General features: G+C 45.1%; 1 protein-coding gene across 3 annotated transcripts in view; it reads left to right on the plus strand.

The window, feature by feature from the left end:
• The first annotated feature begins 288 nt into the window (after nt 1-288).
• LOC139276258 (rho GTPase-activating protein 6) overlaps nt 289-23,914 on the plus strand; it is a 686,192-nt gene continuing 662,566 nt past the window's right edge. For all 3 annotated transcript variants that reach the window (XM_070893980.1, XM_070893981.1, XM_070893982.1), the window contains exon 1: nt 289-970. In XM_070893980.1, coding sequence (XP_070750081.1) covers nt 407-970 — 564 coding nt within the window. In that variant the 5' untranslated portion in view covers nt 289-406. The remainder of the gene's footprint in view (nt 971-23,914) is intronic.

The following is a 23,914-nucleotide window of genomic DNA, read 5'->3' on the forward strand; positions in this document are numbered from 1 at the left end:
CTATCTTTGCTTTTGATTCCTACTTATGTATGTATTTGTATTTGCTGACACGGCGCCTGTGCAGCTCCGCGAGGGTTAACAGGGTGAAAGGTTTGCCAAAGTTTCCGTGCGAGTGGTGCGGATGTGAGTGAGTGGCGCCGGCTCGGACTGTGTCTCCTCTCTCCTCCCCTTGTCAGTTTCAGTCCCAGCTCCGCCTGTGTCAGTTTCACCAGTAGCCCCTTCATTGACCGGAGCGGGGTGCGGGGGAGGGGGGCGAATTTCCTTCTGATTCTCCCCAGTGTGACTCCTTGCAGGATGAGCGCGTCTCTCCGCCGACGTTCGGGACCGCAGTCCCAGTGGATGGGTGCAACCTGAGTCCCCTGTCAGAGAACCAAACGCTGTCAAGCGGCGCAAACTTCCCCCGAAGATGTCCACGCAAGGTTTGTATCAAGGTGGAGGCGCCGCTGGCGGTGGTGGTGGTGGAGGAGGAGGAGGATGGTTGAATACGGTGTTCTCATGCTCCTCGCCCTCGGCGAAGACCATCTCCAAACGAAAATTGCGGCAGACCAGAAGCTTGGACTCGGCGATCACCCGAGGCTGCGGGACCGATGCCGAGCTGGCGGCGGATGATTTCGACGTCCTGAGGAATACCTGCACGAGGTCCAAGTACATCAGTGTGAACAGTCCCATGTCCCCCCGGAGCTCGGCTGAGCTCTCGTCCGGCTCCCGCTCGCTGAGGTCCCGCCACTGCTCCCCGGGCAGTAGCGCCACCAGCCCCCGCGCCCATCTCGAGAAGTCTCTTTCCGCCAACTTCACTTTTGATTACGAGCCGAGAGGAGGTGTGAAAAGGAACGCCGCCTGGGACCTCTCCTTCGTCCCCAGGAACCAGCCCCAGAACCTGGCGAGCAACACCCTCTTCTCCCCAAGAAAGTGGCTGCAGAGGAAGTCACATCAACCCAACAGCCAGTCCTACATCGTCTGGAGGTCAGAGGTAGGAATTCCGCTTTGAACTTTTGTAAATACACCCATCCGCGGGTACCCAGGAAGAATTGTATGTGAGAGATTTGTTGTATGTATCACTCTCAAACAAGGACACGGAATCATCAGTAGCATTGCCTTGCCAGGGGGCCAGCTGAACTTTTGTTGGCTTTCACTCTGGTTACTAATTATTATTTAAGCAATAAGTTGCAGGTGAATCTATGTACTAGAGAGCGGAGGATGTGTTACACTACTCAATGGTGCACTCTCCTCAATATCTATACACTGCACAGATAAGATAACTGTTGCTATTGAATCATACCTGTAACATAGCGAAGGTAATTAGTCCTGTGATGAAGAAACTGCTGGTAGTTTTGTATTTTAAAGAATACATGTCACTCTCAGTTCACCTCCAAACAGCCGAGAGTTATTGTGACCAACTAGTATTTTTTCTGTATTGTTTTACTATTTGCTCTGTGAATGGTGAATGGTGATGACATCATCAGGAGACCTGAAATGGGGGGATCCCAATTAAGAATATGACGGGATTGAGTACATGTGTGGACATTAACCCAGCGTGTTTCGGCAGTCTGTTATTTCAACAGTTTGTGCAATGGGGCTCAGTTACTCCTTCCAGCTGGTTGCCCCGACGATGCCATGCATTCTCGCTGCCAAAGTGAAACCCTGACGGCAACAGGTTGAACACAATCAAAATAACGCCCCAGTTAGTTAGGATTCTTTCTAATAGTTCATGTTAATGTTTTTTTCTGATGGTATTGAAATTGTGCCTTAACTGTTGAAGAGGGCCAATGTAAAGCCTAGCCTATAACTCATGCGGTGATTGGATAGGATAGTTAGAAGCCTATCTGAGCCTGACATTGTCCAGAATGGATCCTGGTTACTGTAAACATTGTCTGTCAATGACATGTGCCATGTGTGGAGATCATTTCATACTTATCAACAAGAAACCAATATATTCCTAGTGCAGTCTCTCAAACAAGAGTAGGGTAATGCCAGTTGGTTCTGTATTTTTGTGTGCAACATATTTTTGTTCCAAAGTGTTTGGAAAGCCCCGGTGTTTACTAAAACCTTTTGTGGACAATAACTTAATTCTACACTCTTCTACATGCTATATTGTACTAAATGTATTTCAGAATACCTCCTCTACCTTCTCTTGTAAATGTTTTATTGTGTATCTTGAGTACAACTTACAGTTTTCTGAGCTGGGGCTGTATGAGCCATGTGGAAGGATCCATTCCAGTGCTTGAGGTCTCAGGCTTGCGTAATTCAAAGTACATCAGGGCCATCAAACAGCGAGAGGTCTACAGTTGGGTGAAAGTACCAAAGATAAACAATAATTCTGTATTCAGTGGGTGCTTATTTATCATAGAAACATTTTAAAGTTGTAAAATGATGTATATAATCAGTAAATATAAATTCACGTTATTTGTGAATCTGATATGAAATGTGGTTGATCAGTTGAATTCTGATTATTTGAAGATATTAAAACAGGAGTTGTAGTACAAAGTCATTTCAATTTCCATTTTACACTGTTGGGTGATGTGCTGTCCTTGTATTTTATTTTCCTGATTTTCTTGTTATTTGTATGAGTATGAGTCAGCTACAGAGCAGCGACTGCAGTATTGTCATAAGATTTCAATAAAATGTAAAGGTGACCATGAGAAATGTTCATGCTATGTCCATTTCAACTGTGAAAAACAACCAGCAGTCCAATTATAGAACTTGACCTTCAAAGCACTGTGAAGAGAGAACATTTTGAGCTCTACAGCACTATGTATACAGTGCCTTTCACAACCTCAAGATGTCCCAAAGCATTTTCTAGCCAATGAACTACTTTTGAAGTGCAGTCACAAACAGGTCCCACATACAGCAATGGGATAACTGACCAGATAATCTGTATGTAGCTGTTGGTTGAAGGATAAAAATTGGCCAGGATACATGGAGAACTCCCCTGCTCTTCTCTGAATAGTGCCATAAGATCTTTTACATCCATTAAGAGGGTAGTCAGGGCCTCGGTTTAACATCTCATCTGAAAGGTGGCACCTCCAACAGTGCAGCACTCTCTCAGAACTGCACTGGAGTGCTGGAGTGTCAGCCTAGATTATGTGCTCAAGTCTCAGGAATGGGACTGGAACCCACAACTTTCTGATGCAGAGACGAGAGTGCTACCACTGAGTCACATCTGACAAAGTACAGTTGGATACAACTCTGAAAGATGGTGATGAAATAATAACATCGCACATCATTAAAGTTTATTGGCTTAAGTAGAATATTTCCTATTGTGTATATTGGTTTAATAAATCACCATTGCAATTCATTCTTTTAAGTTTAAATAGGAGTAGAGTATTTCCAATGGATATAAAATTGTTACTGACAGTCGTATAAATAAATAACACTATCTGAAACACTTTTGCAACATAACTATGGGGCCCTATAGGCATACTGTAACCATGATTTTAGTTATTTGTATAACGCTGTAGTTTCCCTACCAATCAACATATCATAAATTTAAAATTCAACAGTACTAACCATGATAAGATGAAATTTAAGTTTTTTTCACATATAGACAGACTTGCAGAATAAACTGCTTAGGAGTGGACAGTGTAAGTGGTTGGGTAGGCAATTAACGCCGTGTGAAGAGAAGGGTTTGAGGGAGATGGGGACATGGTGGGTAAGTGAGCATAATTGTCGAATAAAAGTTTATCGATCCGTTGTGCTTAATGACCATTTCTTGTTTCTAAAAATTCTTGCCCTGAAATTGCATAATTGGATACCATCACTTAACGCATTAGTCCAAAATTCCTCTCTTGGTTATTTCAGTAGTTCCGTTAATCCATCTCACTGAATGAGGATCATGGGATACTATCCTTGTGTTTGTCTGAAATTCTTCTCTCCATTATTTTATTGAGTTGTCTTAATAGGTTAGCACCTTTGCTAAGACAGATGTGTTATGTGCTCATATGATATGTAACCCATGACGAAAGCTGAAGGCCTTTATGCTCTCACATTTTGATCTTGAAACTTGATTGATATTTCATTCTGTTATAGATATGTTAAAAGTGAACTGTGAAGTCAATATAGGGTTGCCAACCCTCCAGGATTGCCCTAGCGTTTCCAGGATTTAAAGATTAATTTCCAGGACACTGCTGCCAGTAATCCAGGAGAAAAATCACAGGAGCATTAAAGATTGTGTTTTAAAAAAAAAAATCCTTTCAACTCTTTTGTTTATTCGTGGGATACCATCACACAAATACTCAACACATTGGTCCAAAATTCCTCTCTGTTATTTTAGTGGACGCATTAATCTGTCTCAATGGATGAGATAAAAATAGATGAAGGGACAGTACTGGAAGGGCTGGCAGTACTTAAAGTGGATAGGTCATCCGGTCCGGATGGGATGCATTCTCGGTTGCTGAGGGAAATAAGAGGTAGAAATTGCAGGATGGTTGGCCACAATCTTCCAATCCTCCTTAGGTACAGGGCTGATGCCAGAGGACTGGAGGATTGCAAATGTTACACCCATGTTCAAAAAAGGGGAGAAGGATAAACCTGGCAATTACAGATCAGTTTAACGTCGGTGTTGGGGAAGCTTTTAGAAACAGGAGAAAATGAACAGCCACTTAGATAAGCATGTTAATGGAAATCGTATTTGACTAACTTGATTATGTTTGTTGATGAGGTAACAGTGAGGGTGGATGAGGGCAGTGCAGTTGATGTTGTGTACATGGATTTTCAAAAGGCGTTTGATAAAGTACCACATATTAGGTTTGTTAGCAAATTGAAGGCCATGGGATAAAAGGGGCAGTAGCAGCATGGATAGAAAATTGGCTAAGGGATATAAAACGGAGTTGTGGTGTATGGTTGTTTTTCAGACTGGAGGGAGGTATACAGTGGTGTTCTCCAGGATTCAGTACTGGGACCACTGCTATTTTTGATATACATGAATGACTTGGACTTGGGGATACAGGGCAGAATTTTGAAATTTACACATGGCAGAAAATTTGGAGATGTAGTAAACACTGAGGAAGACGAAAGTCAATGCAGAAATTTGCGGGGTAATAATGAGGAGAGACAATACATGCTAAATGGTACAATTTTAAAGGGAGTGCAAGAAGAGAGAGACCTGGGGGTGTTGGTGCACAAATCTTTGAAAGGTGGCAGGACAGGTTAACAAAGCAATTAATAAAGCATATGGGATCCTGGGCTTTATAAATAGAAATGGGGTACAAAAGCCAGGAAGCTATGCTAAACCTGTATAAAACACTAGTTAGGTCCCAGCTGGAGTATTGTGTCCAATTCTGGGCACCACACTGTAGGAAGGATGTACAGAAGAGATTTACAGAATGGTTCCAGGGATGAAGGATTACAGTTACATGGATAGACTGGAGAAGCTGGGGTTGTTGTCCTTAGAGCAGAGAAGGCTAAGAGGAGATTTAATAGAGGCGTGTAAAATCATTAAGGGTTACTGAAGGGGGTACTGAAGTTGCATGTTCAGCCATGAACTCATTGAATGGCGGGGCAGGCTCGAAGGGCCGAATGGCCTACTCCTGCACCTATTTTCTATGTTTCTATATTTAGATTGAGTAAATAAAGTGAAACTGTTTCCAATGGTTGAAGGGTCAATAACGAGAAGGTACAGATTTAAGGTGATTGGCTAAAGAACCAGAGACGATATGAGGAAACATATTTTTATTCAACAAGTGGGTAGGATTTGGAATGCACTGTCCGATAGACTGGTGGATACAGATTCAATAGTAGCCTTCAAAAGGGAATTGGAATAATACTTGAAGGAGAAAAAATTGCAGAGATATGGGGAAAGAGCAGGGGAGTGGGACTAACTGGATCGCTCTTAGAGAGAGCCGGCACAGACTCGATGGGTGCTCCTTGCATGCTGTACTATTCTATCATTCTGTGATTCATTATAAAAATATGGGACATGGGAATAAAGGCTGTTTGACTGACAGTCAAAAATAATCCATTCAGGTAACGAAGAGTCTATTTCCATTCTGATTAGTGTGGGAGGCGGTGCACCGGTTGAATGGGTCTGTCAGGTGACCAATGGCAGGAATGTGGGGGTGGGCCGGTTGGATGCAGGAGGTCATGTAATGACACCTCCAGGAACATGTCCAAGCAGAGTTGGCAACCCTAAGTCAATCGGACTTCAAATGAGTATCTGTGGAGAACTGTGACAGCTGTTTCGATCTTGCACTATGTTGCAGAACTTGATCCCTCATTTCCCTTGAAATTATCTTAAATCCGTGTCTTCTGGTTACCGACTCTCCTGCTTGACCCTGCCGTCAGGTTCCATTTGCCATTATTGACATGTTGAACACAAATATAAAAATAAAAATAAACTGTAGGTATGGAAAACAATCATATCAAAAATGCTGAAATAATTATTGTGATTAATCAACAAGTTTCATTGATACAGTTGCTTTTAGTGGTTTTCAGGATCACTCCCGCTGCAGTCTGCGTAGAAATTATGCTGCAGCTATACAAAACCCTGGTTAGACCACATCTGGAGTATTGTGTTCAGTTCTGGGCACCAAACCTTAGGAAGGATATATGGCCTTGGAGGGAGTGCAGCATAGGTTTACCAGAATGATACCCGGACCTCAAGGGTTAATTTACAAGGAGAGATTACTCAAATTAGAGTTGGATTCCCTAGAATTTAGTAGGTTAAGGAGTGATCTGATTGAAGTTTTCTGGATATTAAGGGGATCATATAGGGTAGATGGAGAGAAATTATTTCCGCTGGTTGAGGTTTCTAGGACTAGGGGACATAGTCTAAAACTTAGAGCCAGACCTTTCAGGAGTGAAGTTAGGAAACACTTCGACACACAAAGGGTGGTAGAAGTTTGGAACTCTCTTCTGCAAACCGCAATTGATGCTAGATCAATTGTTAATTTTAAATCAGATATCGATAGACTTTTGTTAACTAAAAATATTAAGGGATATGGGCCAAAGGCGGGTCTATGGAGTTAGGCTGCAGATCACCCATGATCTCATTGAATGGCAGAACAGGTTCTAGAGGCTAAATGGCCTATTCCTGTTCCAATGTTCCTATGTTCCTAAGTCAGAACAGTATGTCCAATGTTACAATAATATTATGCTAATGATAATAATGATGAGTTTGAACAGCACAGAGGGAATCCCTGACAGCAGCCGCGAAGTGTAACATCCTACTCATTGTGGTAGAAAGCGTAGTTCTTTATATTTACTACAATCACCGTAGGTTACCAGCAATGATTTAATTCAACTTTAAGTCCCGGTATTGACGCATTCAGAGCTGTAATTCAGATGTTGAAGTTGAAAGTCGTTGTCAATGCATTAGGGAGGAACCTCACTATAGCTGACCCATATTGTACCTAATATTGATGTGGTTGCTGAATCATACAACACAGAAGGAGGCCATTCGGCCCATCGTGCCTGTGCTGGCTCTTTGAAAGAGCTATATGATTAGTCCCACTCCCCTCTCGTTCCCCAAAGCCCTGCTTTCTTTTTCTTTTCAAGTATATAACCAGTTCCCTTTTGAAAGTTACTATTGAATCTGCTTCCACCACCCTTTCATGCAGTGCCTTCCAGGTCATAATATCTCGTTGCGTAAAATAATGTTTTTGAAGTGTAGTCAGTGTTGAGGAGGGCTTGGACATCTTGCAGCAATGAAACATTGAAAACTTTGAACAGGCACCAGACTGGTTCAAATAATAAAGGTTGGCCTACCTGAAAATCATTTCCTTTAAATAACCCTCCCTAAGTGGCCAACCGAGTTGACAACACCTCCTCTTCCTGCCGTTGTTCATGCCCGGCGATACAGCAGGGAGTGGGAGGCAATATCACATGCGGGGCGTTAACAGAGTGCAGCACATTTTATGACGTTACAATCTGCGAGGCACTAAAGGCCCAGACGCTAAGAGTTAGTGTCAGTGCTAAATCGGCACTGAAGTTTGCCAACGGCGATGCATTCGCTGCACCCAGTCGCTAACCCTTTAGCGCCACCCCCCCAGGCATTAACAGGAGGCGCTTAGCAGCTAAATTTCTCCCCCTAATAACCCAGAGGCCATGACTAGAAATTCCATGATAGTCGTTTGAGAATTTGAATTCAGTTTAAAAAGAAAATCTAGTATCAGAAATAAAAGCTGGTAAAAGTGGCAATGAAGCTGTCGGATTGTGCAACAGTGACTACACTTCAAAAGTATTTCATTGGCTGTAACGGTCTTTGGGACATCCTGAGGCTGTGAAAGGCGCTATATAAATGCATGTCTTTTTTCTTTTAAAAAACCAACTGGTTCGTTAATGTCTTTTAGGGAAGGAAACCTGCCGTCCTTCCCTGGCCTGGCCTATGTGTGACTCCAGTCCCATACCAATGTGGCAACTCTTAATTACCCTCTGAATTGGCCTAACAAGCCATTCAGTTGTAACAAAAGGGCAACTAGGGATGGGCAATAAATGCTGGCCTTGCCAGTGATGCCCACATCCCATGAATTGATTAAAAAAAAAAAGTTTTATATGGGCTTTTTAATGATAACATTTCAATCTGATCATAGGTTAAGTTTCTCTTTAAAGGTCTGTGCCCTTGTTAGTGATGATATATTTCAAGTTCAATTCAGCTGCTGGGCCAGATGTCCTCAGCCAAAAAGCAAACACATCTGTACATATGTTTTTACTGATGAGTAACAGGATGGAGAGGGCTGGAGAACAACTGGGAATTAAGCCTTGCATGTTGACCAACAACAGAAGAACGAAGGAGCACCAAGGGAGGAACAGGAAACCAAGATAGCATCTTGGCCTTTGAGCTGCACTCTCGAGATTTCAATGTGAGAAGAAGGTTTCAGTATGAATCTCTTTTTCTGCCGCTTCACTTAATGAAAAAGATTTTCTCTATGCTACACGTCGCAAAGTTCTACAGCTGCACTTCAGAGAGGTGCTTCTAACTTCTGTACACCAAACGCAAAGAGGAACTCCTCCACCATTGTGTTTATCAAAACCATTTCATTGGATGGAAAACCTGGAGAGTTGCTTTAAAGCACTATATATTTTTAGGGCTTGGAGCAGATTGTAATCAAAGCTTGCTGAACTCGGTCTCAAGACTGCAATTGTTTTTCTACCCCAAAACAATGCATAGTGTCGTAGTCCACAGTGTTACATACTAGTACAATGTTTTGGTTATTAGTGTGTTTCAGGTTTTTAGCTGAGGTTGGAAATTCCTCAGGAATCCATCAATACCCTTAGCCCAAAGCAACATGAGACTCTCCAGTCTTGTTGTGCTTTATAGAGTTAAATCCCAAGCTAAATTATTGTACTGAGTGTTTGTTATTCTATCCATTTGCTGCTCACTAATGCTTAGTTTAATTCAATCCTTCCCCTCAATGAGGGGAAATTAAGTTTGAAACTGTTTGATTCAATCTATCTTTTTCTATTCTTTTTTGTCGGGGGGTTGTTCAAAATCCTGGAACTCCCGACCTACCAGTATTGTGGGAGCACCTTCACCACATGGACTGCAGCAGTTCAAGAAGGCCCACACTGACTTCTCAAGGGTAACTAGGGATGAGTGATATATCTTGGCCTTGCCAGCAACCCCCACATCCTGAAAAAGAGAAAAAAATCTGGGATAGAAATTTGCCTTGAGCAGTAAGACAGAAGAGGACCGTTTTACACCCTGTAATATATTTGCTCCATGCGTTCTTTGCTTAATAATTCATAGCAACACATTGCTATTAACAACTAGTTGGTTTATTATCAAAGGTTTAACAATCACAATACACATTAACAGTTCCTCCAACAGGCTCACAACCACCCACCTCATCATGGATCCCCTAAACCCAACTGGCTGGGGTTTTATTGAGTCTTGTGAACATCACATGATTGGCTTAGCCACTGACAACTCAACAGCTCAACAACTATTTTGTTGCAAAACAAAAACAATTAAATCAAGTGCCCCCTGATTAAAGGTAGGGGGGGGGGGGGACGGGGGGGGACACTCCAAACAGTTTTCAAGTGCCATTTTTTTTGTTTTTTTGGGGGGGGTTGGGGTTTTTTTGTGGGGTTTTTTTGTGTTTTTTTGGGGCACTAAAACCACAAATTATACAAGTCAACAGGTCAACAAACCTGTGAGCATCCTCACAGGTGCATACATTACACACCCCGCCCGTTTTACACTCTGCCCAATTTCCTTTTCCATTAATGAATTCGCTATCACCCATTTTGTGCCACTGCCCTAAACAAATTTCTACTCCTTGTATGATAGTACATCAGAATATCTGTCATAGGAACGTATAAATTGCTAGACAAAAATAGACCAATGTCCATCTAGTTCACTTTCTACCATCCCGATAGACACACAGTACAACCATATTGGAGTTGTTGATTAATCATGGCAATCAATTTCTATCAATTAGTCTACAACAGACTCAGACATGAGGTGAGGAAAACCCCAGTGGTGGAGAGTTTTGGGAACCATAGGCCCAAAGTCACCTGTTCCTATCAAGCGTGCTACAGTTATCATACATCATGGTAAGTTCCATTGTGTTTTAAACAGTTGTTTGTGCTGGATTCCCAAAATCCTCTGCAGTTAAAAGGTAATATCTAGTAACAAGAGACTTTTTTCTCGCTCCAGTTATTCAATTGTGCTTTAAATAGTTGATCTGAAGTTTAATTACATGCCTTTAAATTTTCCCTCCTAAGCTGCTTGCAGTGTTCTCCAAGCTATTCATAGTCTTTTCCATATCATACCACCAGCACTCTGGATACTTCAAGGGTTTATAGGCATTTGTTCAGCTTTGGTGTATCTTTTTGAACATTTTTCATTGCTTTTTGTTTCAAGTGATTTGTGTACTTGGACTCCCAAATCTCTTTGCTCCTCTACAGTTTCTAGTTTCTCACCATTGAGAAAATACTCCGATTTATCGTCCTTAGGTCCAAAATGGATGTCCTCACACTTGCCTACATTAAACTTCACCTTCCATAGTTTTTCCCACTCACTTAATCTCCCTATGTCCCTTTGCAACTTCCTGCTTCCATTACTTACTTTAATTTGTATTACTTACTTTAATATCATCTGCAATCTTGGATATGCAACTTGAATATACAGCCTTCATCCAAGTCATTAATAAATATGGTGAAAAGTTAAGGCCCCAGAACAGATCCCATGTAACACCATTTGTCACATCCCGTCAATCTGAGTTCAACCCCTTTATCCCCACTCTTTTTCTTCCATCTCCCAACCAATTTCTAACCCAAGTCAAATAGTTACCTCCAATTCTGTGCACTCTCATTCTGACGATAATTATTGGCATGGAATCTTATCGAATGCCTGGGTGCGCAAATTTCTTTTCACTGTGTAGAACAGCAATCACACTATCAGAGGTTCCGAAAAGATCAGACCACTCCACTACCCACCAAAGCAGAACCAGTACTCCAGAAAGCACTCTGTCAATCAGCGAACAACCAGCGTCCTACTCATCGCTGGGTGAATGGAGGCATTTGAAATACATAAGAACATTAGAACATAAGAATTAGGAACAGGAGTAGGCCATCTAGCCCCTCGAGCCTGCTCCGCCATTCAACAAGATCATGGCTGATCTGGCCATGGACTTAGCTCCACTTACCCGCCAGCTCCCCGTAACCCTTAATTCCCTTATTGGTTAAAAATCTATCTATCTGTGATTTGAATACATTCAATGAGCTAGCCTCAACTGCTTCCTTGGGCAGAGAATTCCACAGATTCACAACCCTCTGGGAGAAGAAATTCCTTCTCAACTCGGTTTTAAATTGGCTCCCCCATATTTTGAGGCTGTGCCCCCTAGTTCTAGTCTCCCCTACCAGTGGAAACAACCTCTCTGCCTCTATCCTGTCTATCCCTTTCATTATTTTAAATGTTTCGATAAGATCACCCCTCATCCTTCTGAACTCCAACGAGTAAAGACCCAGTCTACTCAATCTATCACCATAAGGTAACCCCCTCATCTCCGGAATCAGCCTAGTGAATCGTCTCTGTACCCCCTCCAAAGCTAGTATATCCTTCCTTAAGTAAGGTGACCAAAACTGCACGCAGTACTCCAGGTGCGGCCTCACCAATACCCTATACAGTTGCAGCAGGATCTCCCTGCTTTTGTACTCCATCCCTCTCGCAATGAAGGCCAACATTCCATTCGCCTTCCTGATTACCTGCTGCACCTGCAAACTAACCTTTTGAGATTCATGCACAAGGACCCCTAGGTCCCTCTGCACCGCAGCACGCTGTAATTCCTCCCCATTCAAATAATATTCCCTTTTACTGTTTTTTTCCCAAGGTGGATGACCTCATACTTTCCGACATTGTATTCCATCTGCCAAACCTTCGCCCATTCGCTTAACATATCCAAATCTCTTTGCAGCCTCTCTGTGTCCTCTACACAACCCGCTTTCCCACTAATCTTTGTGTCATCTGCAAATTTTGTTGGACTACACTCTGTCCCCTCTTCTAGGTCATCTATGTATATTGTAAACAGTTGTGGTCCCAGCACTGATCCCTGTGGCACACCACTAACCACTGATTTCTAACCGGAAAAGGACCCATTTATCCCGACTCTCTGCTTTCTGTTCGCCAGCCAATTCTCTATCCATGCTAATACATTTCCTCTGACTCCGCGTACCTTTATCTTCTGCAGTAACCTTTTGTGTGGCACCTTATCGAATGCCTTTTGGAAATCTAAATACACTCTATCCACCATGTTCGTTATATCCTCAAAGAATTCCAGTAAATTAGTTAAACATGATTTCCCCTTCATGAATCCATGCTGCGTCTGCTTGTTTGCACTATTCCTATCTAGATGTCCCGCTATTTCTTCCTTAATGATAGTTTCAAGCATTTTCCCCACTACAGATGTTAAACTAACCGGCCTATAGTTACCTGCCTTTTGTCTGCCCCCTTTTTTAAACAGAGACGTTACATTAGCTGCTTTCCAATCCGCTGGTACCTCCCCAGAGTCCAGAGAATTTTGGTAGATTATAACGAATACATCTGCTATAACTTCCGCCATCTCTTTTAATACCCTGGGATGCATTTCATCAGGACCAGGGGACTTGTCTACCTTGAGTCCCATTAGCCTGTCCAGCACTACCCCCCTAGTGATAGTGATTGTCTCAAGGTCCTCCCTTCCCACATTCCCATGACCAGCAATTTTTGGCATGGTTTTTGTGTCTTCCACTGTGAAGACCGAAGCAAAATAATTGTTTAAGGTCTCAGCCATTTCCACATTTCCCATTATTAAATCCCCCTTCTCATCTTCAAAGGGACCAACATTTACTTTAGTCACTCTTTTCCGTTTTATATATCTGTAAAAGCTTTTACTATCTGTTTTTATGTTTTGCGCAAGTTTACCTTCGTAATCTATCTTTCCTTTCTTTATTGCTTTTTTATTCATTCTTTGCTGTTGTTTAAAATTTTCTCAATCTTCTAGTTTCCCACTAACCTTGGCCACCTTATACGCATTGGTCTTTAATTTGATACTCTCCTTTATTTCCTTGGTTATCCACGGCTGGTTATCCCTTCTCTTACCGCCCTTCTTTTTCACTGGAATATATTTTTGTTGCGAACTATGAAAGAGCTCCTTAAAAGTCTTCCACTGTTCCTCAATTGTGCCACCGTTTAGTCTGTGTTTCCAGTCTACTTTAGCCAACTCTGCCCTCATCCCACTGTAGTCCCCTTTGTTTAAGCATAGTACGCTCGTTTCTGACACAACTTCCTCACCCTCAATCTGTATTACAAATTCAACCATACAAATTCACTCATTCCGAGAGGATCTTTTACTAAGAGATTGTTTATTTTTCCTGTCTCATTACACAGGACAGATCTAAGATAGCTTGCTCCCTTGTAGGTTCTGTAACATACTGTTCTAAGAAACAATCCCGTATGCATTCTATGAATTCCTCCTCCAGGCTACCCCGAGCGATTTGATTTGACCAATCGATATGTAGGTTAAAATCCTCCATGACTACTGCCGTTCCTTTTTCACATGCCTCCATTATTCCCTTGATTATTGCCCGCCCCACCGTGAAGTTATTATTTGGGGGCCGACAAACTACGCCCATCAGTGACTTTTTCCCCTTAGTATCTCTAATCTCCACCCACAATGATTCAACATTTTGTTCATTTGAGCCAATATCGTCTCACAACTGCCCTGACATCATCCTTTATTAACAGAGCTATCCCACCTCCTTTCCCTTCTTGTCTATCTTTCAGAATCATCAGATACCCCTGTATGTTTAATTCCCAGTCTTGGCCACCCTGCAACCATTTCTGTAATGGCCAATAAATCATACCCATTTGTAATTATTTGTGCCGTTAACTCATTTACTTTATTTCGAATGCTGCGTGCGTTTAGGTAGAGTGTTTTAATCCTAGTTTTTAAACCATGATTTTTAGTTTTGACCCCTCCTGCAGCCCCTTTATATTCAGTGGCCCTTTTTGTTTTTTGCCTTGGGTTTCTCTGCCCTCCACTTTTACTCATCTCCTTTCGGTCTTTTGCTTTTGTCTCCTTTTTGTTTCCCTCTGTCTCCCTGCATTGGTTCCCATCCCCCTGCCATATTAGTTTAACTCCTCCCCAACAGCACTAGCAAACACTCCCCCTAGGACATTGGTTCCGGTCCTGCCCAGGTGCAGACCGTCCGGTTTGTACTGGTCCCACCTCCCCCAGAACCGGTTCCAATGCCCCAGGAATTTGAATCCCTCCCTACTGCACCACTGCTCATGTATTCATCTGAGCTATCCTGCAATTCCGTGGCACTGGTAGCAATCCCGAGATTACTACTTTTGAGGTCCTACGTTTTAATTTAGCTCCTAGCTCCTTAAATTCGTCTTGTAGGACCTCATCCCTTTTTTTACCGATATCGTTGGTACCAATGTGCACCACGACAACTGGCTGTTCACCCTCCCTTTTCAGAATGTCCTGCACCCGCTCTGAGACATCCTTGACCCTTGCACCAGGGAGGCAACATACCATCTTGGAGTCTCGTTTGCGGCCGCAGAAACGCCTATCTATTCCCCTTACAATCGAATCCCCTATCACTATCGCTCTCCCACTCTTTTTCCTGCCCTCCTGTGCAGCAGAGCCAGCCACGGTGCCATGAATTTGGCTGCTGCTGCCCTTCCCTAATGAGTCATCCCCCTCAACAGTACTCAAAATGGTGTATCTGTTTTAACCAAAGGGCTTCTCCCCACCTCCCAAATTTGAGACTGCCTGTGGATTCTGCTGAAGAGAGTGCACAGTGAGAGAGAGTTGCAAATCAAGTAAAGTCATTGCTCTGACCTTCCAATGAACTATTTACTCATCACACAAATCCATATCCAATGTGAAATTAGTGTCCTATAGATTTGCACAAAATGATCCACGACATATTTTAGGCACTGATTGTGATTTTTGTAACTGAAGGAAAATTGTTGGTTGTGCCCAATATATTAGGTTTCAGAGCAAAGTAGAACATATGAACAGGAGAAGGCCATTTAGCCCTTCGAGCCTGTTCCACCATTCAATTAGATCGTGGCTGATCTGTACCTCAACTCCATTTTCCTGCCTTTGCGCCATACCCCTAGATATCCATACCCAAGAAAAATCTATCGATCTCATTCTTAAAAATATCAATTGACCCCTAGCCTCCACAGTCTTTTGGTGTATGTGGTGTGGGGTGTGGGGGGGGGGGGGGGGGGGGGGGCAGTGGTAGAGTCCTAGATTTCCATGACCATTTATGTGAAAAAGTGAAAGTAATCCAGACCTATTAGACAGTGTTGATTGTTGCCTCTTTTAAATACTGGGGATGAGTGTGTGTTCAGGTCAGCAAACAGTGATCGAAAGTTGGTGCTGCAATACAAGTCACACGCTCGAAATAATACAGCTGAATGTCTTGACTCTTGGAATTTCTTTGTGGGAGTCTGAAGCCCATCAAACCATACATTTCCATCCCGATCTTCCTCATGGACCATGCACCAGGCTTCTGTCAGCCATTTGATCCTCAGTCAGACACTAGGAGACTCATTTATGCGGCTGTAGAGCTACATGTAATTATTTCTTCCCGCTGTGGGAAGGCATCAGATAGCTGCTTGATGGCTCCTCACTGTCATCATCATAGGCAGTCCCTTGGAATCGAGGAGGACCTGCTTCCATTCCCAAAGTGAGTTCTTTGATGGCGGAACAGTCCGATATGAGAGCCACAGACCCTGTTACAGGTGGGACAGACATTCGTCGAGGGAAGGGATCGGTGGGGCTGGTTTGCCGCACGCTCCTTCCGCTGCCTACGCCTGGCCTCTTCATGCTCCTTGCGTTGAGAGTCGAAGAGCTCAACGCCCTCCCGGATGTACTTTCTCCACCTCGGGCGGTCTTTGGCCAGGGTCTCCCAGGTGTCATTGGTGATGTCACACTTTACCGGGGAGGCTTTGAGGGTGTCCTTATAACGTTCCCGCTTCCTCCTTTGCCTCTAATACCATGAAGGAGTTCCGCATAAAGCATTTGCTTAGGGAGTCTCGTATCTGACATGCGAACTATGTGGCCTGTCCAGCGAAGCTGATCGAGTGTGGCCAATGCTTCAATACTGGGGATGTTAGCTGGGTCGAGGACACTGATGTTGGTGCGCCTGTCCTCCCAGGGGATTTGTAGGATCTTGCGGAGACATCATTGGTGATATATCTCCAGCGACTTGAGGTGCCTTCTATACATCGTCCATGCCTCAGATCCATACAAGAGAGTGGGTATTACTACAGCCCTGTAGACTATGAGCTTGGTGGTAGATTTGAGGGCCTGGTCTTCAAACACTCTTTTCCTCAGACAGCCGAAGGCTGCACTGGTGCACTGGAGGCGATGCTGAATCTCCGCATCAATGTCTGCCTTTGTTGATAAGAGGCTCTCGAGATATGGGAAATGATCCACATTGTCCAGGGCCGCGCTGTGGATCTTGATGATTGGAGGACAGTGCTGGGCGGCGGTGACAGGCTGGTGGAGGACATTTGTCTTACAGATGTTAAGCTTAAGGCCCATGCATTCATATGCCTCAGTGAATACATTGACTATATCCTGGAGTTCAGCCTCTGAATGTGCACAGACGCAGGCATCGTCCGCGTACTGCAGCTCAATGACAGAGATTGGAGTGATCTTGGACCTGGCCTGGAGGCGGCGTAGGTTAAACAGCTTCCCACTGGTTCTATAGTTTAGTTCCACTCCAGCGGGGAGCTTGTTGATTGTGAGCTGGAGCATGGCGGCGAGGAATATTGAGAAGAGGGTTGGAGCGATGACGCAGCCCTGTTTGACCCCGGTCCAGACGTGGATTGGGTTTGTAATGGATCCGTTGGTAAGGATCACGGCCTGCATGTCATCATGAAGCAGGCGAAGCATGTTGACGAACTTTTGGGGGCATCCGAAACGGAGGAGGACGCTCCATAGACCCTCATGGTTTGTCAGTGTTAAAGGCCTTTGTAAGATCGAAAAAGGCCATGTGTAAGAGCTGTGCTGCTCCCTGCATTTTTCCTGCAACTGTCGCGCTGCAAAGATCATGCCTGTTGTGCCCCATAGGGGACGAAATCCTCACTGTGATACTGGGAGGAGCACCTCGGCCACAGGGAGAAGACGATTGAGGAGAACTCGAGCGACAACTTTCCCAGTGGCTGATAGCAGGGAGATTCTCCTGTAGTTTCCGCAGTCGGACTTGTCCCCTTTTTAAAAAATGGTCACAATCACTGCATCAGTGAGATCTCCCGGCATGCTCTCCTCCCTCCAGATGAGAGAGATGAGGTCATGTATCCGCGCCAACAGCGCCTCTCCGCCATATTTTAGCGCCTCAGCAAAGATTCCATCCGCACCCGTAGCCTTGTTATTCTTGAGCTGTTTTATGGCTTTGCCAACCTCGTGCAACGTTGGAGTTTCACTGAGGTGGTGGCGGGTGGCATGCTGCGGGATAGAGTCGAGAACACTCGAGTCAAAGGCAGAATCTTGATTGAGGAGATTGTAAAGTCCTGTCCCCTCAGTACAGATTCACACGAGGCATGTAGTGAAGTCAAGGTCACTCTGGACCTGCACCTTTATTTCACAGCTCTGGAATGCTGCACTTGCCTGAGACCTGTCCTTATATACCTCTCTCTTGCAAGTGCACCCCTGGTGGTAAGGTATGCTGGTGGTTATAGGTCATATCTTATTACAGTCATGTATAGCATGTTAGGATACAGTTATATATAATAATGTAAGATACATGACAGAGATCTTCAAAGTGCTCCTTCCATCGGGCCCTGACAGCCTCGGTGTCCTTGATGAGTGTTTCCCCGTTCTTGGCCAGGAGTGGGGTGGGGCCTTGGGAGTTTGGATCGTAGGTGGCCTTGACTGTAGCGAAGAATCCTCGCATATGGTGGCTGTCGACCAGTTTGTTGTATCTCCTGTGCTTTCTCCATCCACCACCTATTCTTTAGGTCCCGGGTTTTTTGTTGGACCTGAGCCTTGAGCCGTCTGTAATGTTGTTTTGCAGCTCCCGAGTTGGGTTGTTGCTTGAGGCTCAGAAATGCTTTGCACTTGCGAGCTATTAGTACTTCGACCTCCTGATCATTTTCATCAAAGCAGTCCTGCTGTTTTCTGGTTGAGTGACCAAGTGTCTCTTCACAGGCACTGGTTATAGAGGCCTGGAGGGCAGGCCAAGCGCTGTGGGCATTCAGCATCTCAGGGTCATCAAGGCATGCCAGATTGGCTGTGAGGCGCTGGCTGTAGAGGGCTCTCTTAGCTGGGTCTCTAAGTGCCCCGGCATTAACTTTTTTGCGGAACTGCTGTCCCCTCTGCTTTGGGGCTATGTTAATATTGATGATGGATCGGATTAGGCGATGGTCCGTCCAGCAGTCGTCAGCTCCTGTCATGGCGCCGGTGATGCGCACATCCTTGCGATCTCTGGCTCAGACAATGACATAGTCAAGCAGTTGCCAGTGTTTGGAGCGAGAGTATTGCCACAATGCCTTGTATTTGTCCCTCTGGTGGAACAGGGTGTTGGTGATGAGGAGTTCATGTTCCAGACATTTTGTCAGGAGTAGGGTACCGCTGGCGTTGGCTTTCCCTACCCTCTCTCTGCCAATCACGCCTCCCCAGAGGGCTGTCTTTACCGACCCTGGCATTAAAATCCCCCAGGAGGATCAATTTTTCGCCCGTGGGGACGCGGGACAAGGATCACTGTAGCACACCTGAGATCAGCAATACACCATGAGGGGGATCAAACCTGACGTGCATTTCTGCAGGGGATGCAACCGCTGCTTGTACAAGAGAATGCCTGCTCGAGCCCAGGAAACACACACCTATTGCCAGGGAAACGTGCTACTGTTACACAGGACAGGCAAGAAGAAAGATATGCTGGAAATCTGAAATGAAGAACAGTAAATGCAGATCTGATCTGCTAAGGAATTGTCATCTAAAACATTTATTTCATTTATTTCCCTTTCTTATTGTGCATGAAATGCTCATCCTTCGTATATCTGCTGCAGTAGCTGAAAAAACTAATTAATACCAGCTCCTTCATTACAGTTACCACAAGTCTTTCATATTAAATACTTGCTTATTTAATGTTATGAGCATACATGCTTTCTAGTTAATAGAGTACATATAGAGTACATGAATGCATACAGTACTAAGCTAGGCCACTTACGAGTGAAATTAGGAAGCAATTTTTCACACAAAGGGCAGTAGAAATCTGGAATTCTCTTCCCTAAAAAGCTGAAGATGGGTCAATTGAAATTTTCAAGACTGATAGTGATAGATTTTTTTAGGTAAGGATATCAAAAGATATGAAGTAAATGGAGTTGAGATACTGATCAGTCATTATCTGAGTGAATGGTGGAACAGGCCCGATGGGCTGAATGGCTTACTCCTCAGTATGAGCAAACTGCCCACATTTACCTGCTGCACGTTTTAATACTTTTGTTGCGTTGTTATTGAGGCTGAGGGCAGTGCTGAGAATTACTTGGCTTTTGACTTGAAAGTCCTCAGATGTTTCTTTCAACAGCAGAATCCCTATTTTTCTTTTAAAGGAATGAAAAACATTTGGATGGACTGCAGCCAGTGCTTTCCTGTCTGCCACAGACTTCTGTGAGGAAGCAGCTATTTTAGTACTTCAGCTCTGGCTGGGTCTTGGGTCACTGTGGATTGAATGGAACTGCTGACGGTCTCTGTGAAGTTTCACTGATCTCTTGTATTTATCGGAAATTTCTGTTGTTTACATACTTGTACAAGTACCGTGTAGGGCGAGTATAAATCTACATGAGTTATACCAAATAGAAAACGAAACCTGCTATTGCTATCAAAACTTTCATCCAAATCCTTTGATTATATCAGAGGGTGGTTGGGGGAGGGGGGTTGGAGTGAGCAGGGTTGGGTGGTGGTAGAGAGAGTAAGATATTGGAATATTCTTTCTAAAACTGTTTTGCAAAGAATACTTTTTTGCAACAAAGAAAAGCCACAAGAGCTAACAGAAATGCCAGAAGCACAGGGAATTGATTAAATGTACATTAAAGGGATACTCCAAGAGGCCTTTATGAACTGCATAATATTAAATTAGAAAGAAAACATTAGTATTTCAGTGGCTGCCTGTGATTTCCATATTCCTGCCTGCGTTGCCCCAGTCCATTACACTCCAAAGTGACCAGCAATGCCGTGAGAATGCTGAGTTCCGAGACCACCACTCCTTGAGTACTGAACAAGTCAAATTTTATGAATGCACTTTCATCTCATAAAATATATATGAGGTTACTGCCTGTCAGGAGAGCTGTATAGCCGTAGTAAGAAGTGAATTAACAACCAAGCCAAGATTTGAGGGACTTAGCATTCAGTATTCTTGTATTAGCAGTCGAAATTTGGAAGTTGTATGGCAACCCAAAAATGAGCAGGGGAGCTGGGCAATAGTTAAGGTAGGTCCTGAAATGAATTTTATTTCATTGAAAAGGAACAGTTAAGTGATACTTAAATGTTCTTCCTCTCACACACTCTTAATGGCGGTGAGTCATTTTGAGATATAACTCCTTAAGCACAGGCAAACCTTTTGGTACCGTGTGCAGGTAGAGGATGCAGATTTAAGGTAATTGGCGAAAGAACCAAAGGCGACGTAAGAAAAAAACTTTTTTACGCAGTGAGTGGTTAGGATCTGGAATGCACTGCCTGAACGGGTGATGGAGGCAGACTCAATTTTATCTTTCAAAAGGGAATTGAATGAGTGTCTGAAGCAAAAAAATTTGTAGGGCTACAGGTAAAGGGCAAGGGAGTGAGACTTGTTTGAGCCAGCATAGGCTCGATGGGCCGAATGGCCTTCTTCTGTGCTGTAACCATTCTATGGGCTCAATTTTCCCCAGTGATTTGCGTTGTTTTTTTGGCATGCGCGTTTTTTTTGGCGTAAGTTTAAAAAATGAAAGTTTCTCTAAGGAATGTGCACCAGTGTAACTCAATGGGCCCAAGTTTCCACAAGAAAAAAAACGTGCGCCCCTCCGAGCTGGGCGCTCGTTTTTCGCGTCTAAAACGGCGCCTAAAAAAATCCTCGGTATTCTCCACCTACCTGTAGGTCCTCTGGCCCTCAGCGCAGTCAGCACGAGCTGTGGGGGGGGCGGAGCCAGGTCCCGGCGCTGAAAACAGTGCCGGGACCTCTGCACATGCGCGCTACAGTGGGCACGCAAGTGCAGTAGCTCCAGGCGCCGAACTGTGTGGGAGGGGCCCGAAGCACGCAGCCCCTAGCCCTGGCCCAATGGCCTCACTGGGGCTGCGTGAATAAGGCTCCTCCCACGGCCAGCTCCTGCTCCCCGCCCCTGACAAGACCCGACACCCGCTTCCCCCCACCGCCGACCAGACCCGACCCGACACCCGCTCCCCCCCCACCCGCCCCGACCCGAGACCCGACACCCGCTCCCCCCCCGCCCCGACCCGACACCCGCTCCCCCCCCCTGCCCCGACCCGACACCCGCTCCCCCCCCACCCGCCCCGACCCGAGACCCGACACCCGCTCTCCCCCCCTGCCCCGACCCGACACCCGACTCCCGCTCCCCCCCCTCTCTCTCTCTTCCCCCCTCTCTCTCTCCCTCCCTCTCTCCCTCTCTCTCTCTTCCCCCCCTCCCCCTCCCTCTATCTCTCCCGCCCTCTCCCTCCCTCCCTCTCCCTCTCCCTCTCCCCCTCCCTCCCTCTCTCTCTCTCTCCCCCTCCCTCCCTCTCTCTCCCCCTCCCTCCCTCTCTCTCCCCTCCCTCCCTTTCTCTCTCCCCCTCCCTCCCTCTCTCTCTCTCTCTCTCCCCCTCCCTCCCTCTCTCTCTCTCTCTCCCCCTCCCTCCCTCTCTCTCTCCCCCTCCCTCCCTCTCTCTCTCCCCCTCCCTCCCTCTCTCTCTCCCCCTCCCTCCCTCTCTCCCCCTCCCTCCCTCTCTCTCTCCCCCTCCCTCCCTCTCTCTCTCCCCCTCCCTCCCCCTCCCTCCCTCTCTCTCTACCCCTCCCTCCCTCTCTCTCTCTCTCTCTCCCCCTCCCCCCTCTCTCTCCCTCCCCTCTCTCTCCCTCCCTCCCTCCCCTCTCTCTCCCTCCCTCCCTCTCTCTCTCTCTCTCTCCCCCTCCCGCTCAGTGACACGAACGGCTGCAGAATTCTCCCTAGCTGAAGCACTTTCACAAAGGTAGGAAGATGGTTTATTTAATCTTTCCTTGGCTTATAAATGTTTATTCAGGTTGGATTTATTTGTATAATACTTGTAGAAGTATAAATAAGGATTTATTGTCGAATTTAATGAGTTCCCTCCCCCCCCCCCTCCCCCCCACCTCGTTCTGGACGCCTAATTTGTAACCTGCGCCTGATTTTTTAATGTGTAGAACAGGTTTTTTCAGTTCTACAAAAATCTTCACTTGCTCCATTCTACTTTAGTTTAGAGTACATTTTCACTGTGGAAACTTTCAAATCAGGCGTCAGTGGTCGGACACGCCCCCTTTTGAAGAAAAAATTCTGTTCTAAACTAGAACTGTTCTACCTGACTAGAACTGCAGAAAAAAAAATGTGGAGAATTGCGATTTCTAATATAGTCCGTTCTCCACCAGTTGCTCCTACAAATCAGGCGCGAATCATGTGGAAACTTGGGCCCAATTAGTTACGATTTCTTTAGGTTTGGTTTTTTTTGCGTCATAAGGGGCGTAACCTGATGTCTGCGCCAGTTTTTGTCAATTATGTAAGTTTGCCCCAAAAAAAGGTCGGCGTATGTGACCACTCCCGAAAAACCTCCTGGTTAGTTAAGAAAAACCAGCGCTCATTGAAAAATCGGCGCAGAAAGACGCCATTGTTTTTCAGTGAAGTTTTGGAGGGAGTCAACAACACTTAAATGGAAGTTTGATGGAATTCTGTAAGTTTTCATTTTTTTTCAACTGACACACCACCAGTGTCGGAGCATTGGCCGTCAGAACCAATCAAAGGGGCTCGGGACTCGGCTGCCAAAGAAGTCCGGAGGTGGGGGAGGGGGGGAGTGGGGGCAGTGGGGGCTGTGGAATGCATACAAAAGGCATCAGAAGCCTGCACTACCCATCAAATCAAGCCCGGGTGGGTGGGGGGCCGTGAAAGGCGATCGGAAGGCATCAGAAGCCTCCGCTATCCATCAAATCAAGCCTGGGTGGGTGGGGGGCTGTGGAAGATGTTATGTATGCAACCCTATGTAACCAGCATTCTCCCACCACCAGAGGGCGTATCTGTTGGAGTCCCAAGGGATCCCACATCCCTTGTGAGCACTGTATATAAGCAGGCCTCCCATGCTGTACCAGTACTCTGGAGTTAGAATAAAGAGACTAAGGTCACACTTACCCACGTCTGCAGTACTCAGTCACGTTGTTTTATTCGAGCCGTAACAACTGGCGACGAGATAACGAACCATCACGCGAAAATGCAGAGAACTGTTGGTATCCTGGAGAAATTCTCAGAAGGGGACGATTGGGAAGCCTTCGTGGAGGGAGC

The sequence above is a fragment of the Pristiophorus japonicus genome, chromosome 11 (assembly GCF_044704955.1).
Source record: "Pristiophorus japonicus isolate sPriJap1 chromosome 11, sPriJap1.hap1, whole genome shotgun sequence".
Classification (NCBI taxonomy): domain Eukaryota; kingdom Metazoa; phylum Chordata; class Chondrichthyes; family Pristiophoridae; genus Pristiophorus; species Pristiophorus japonicus.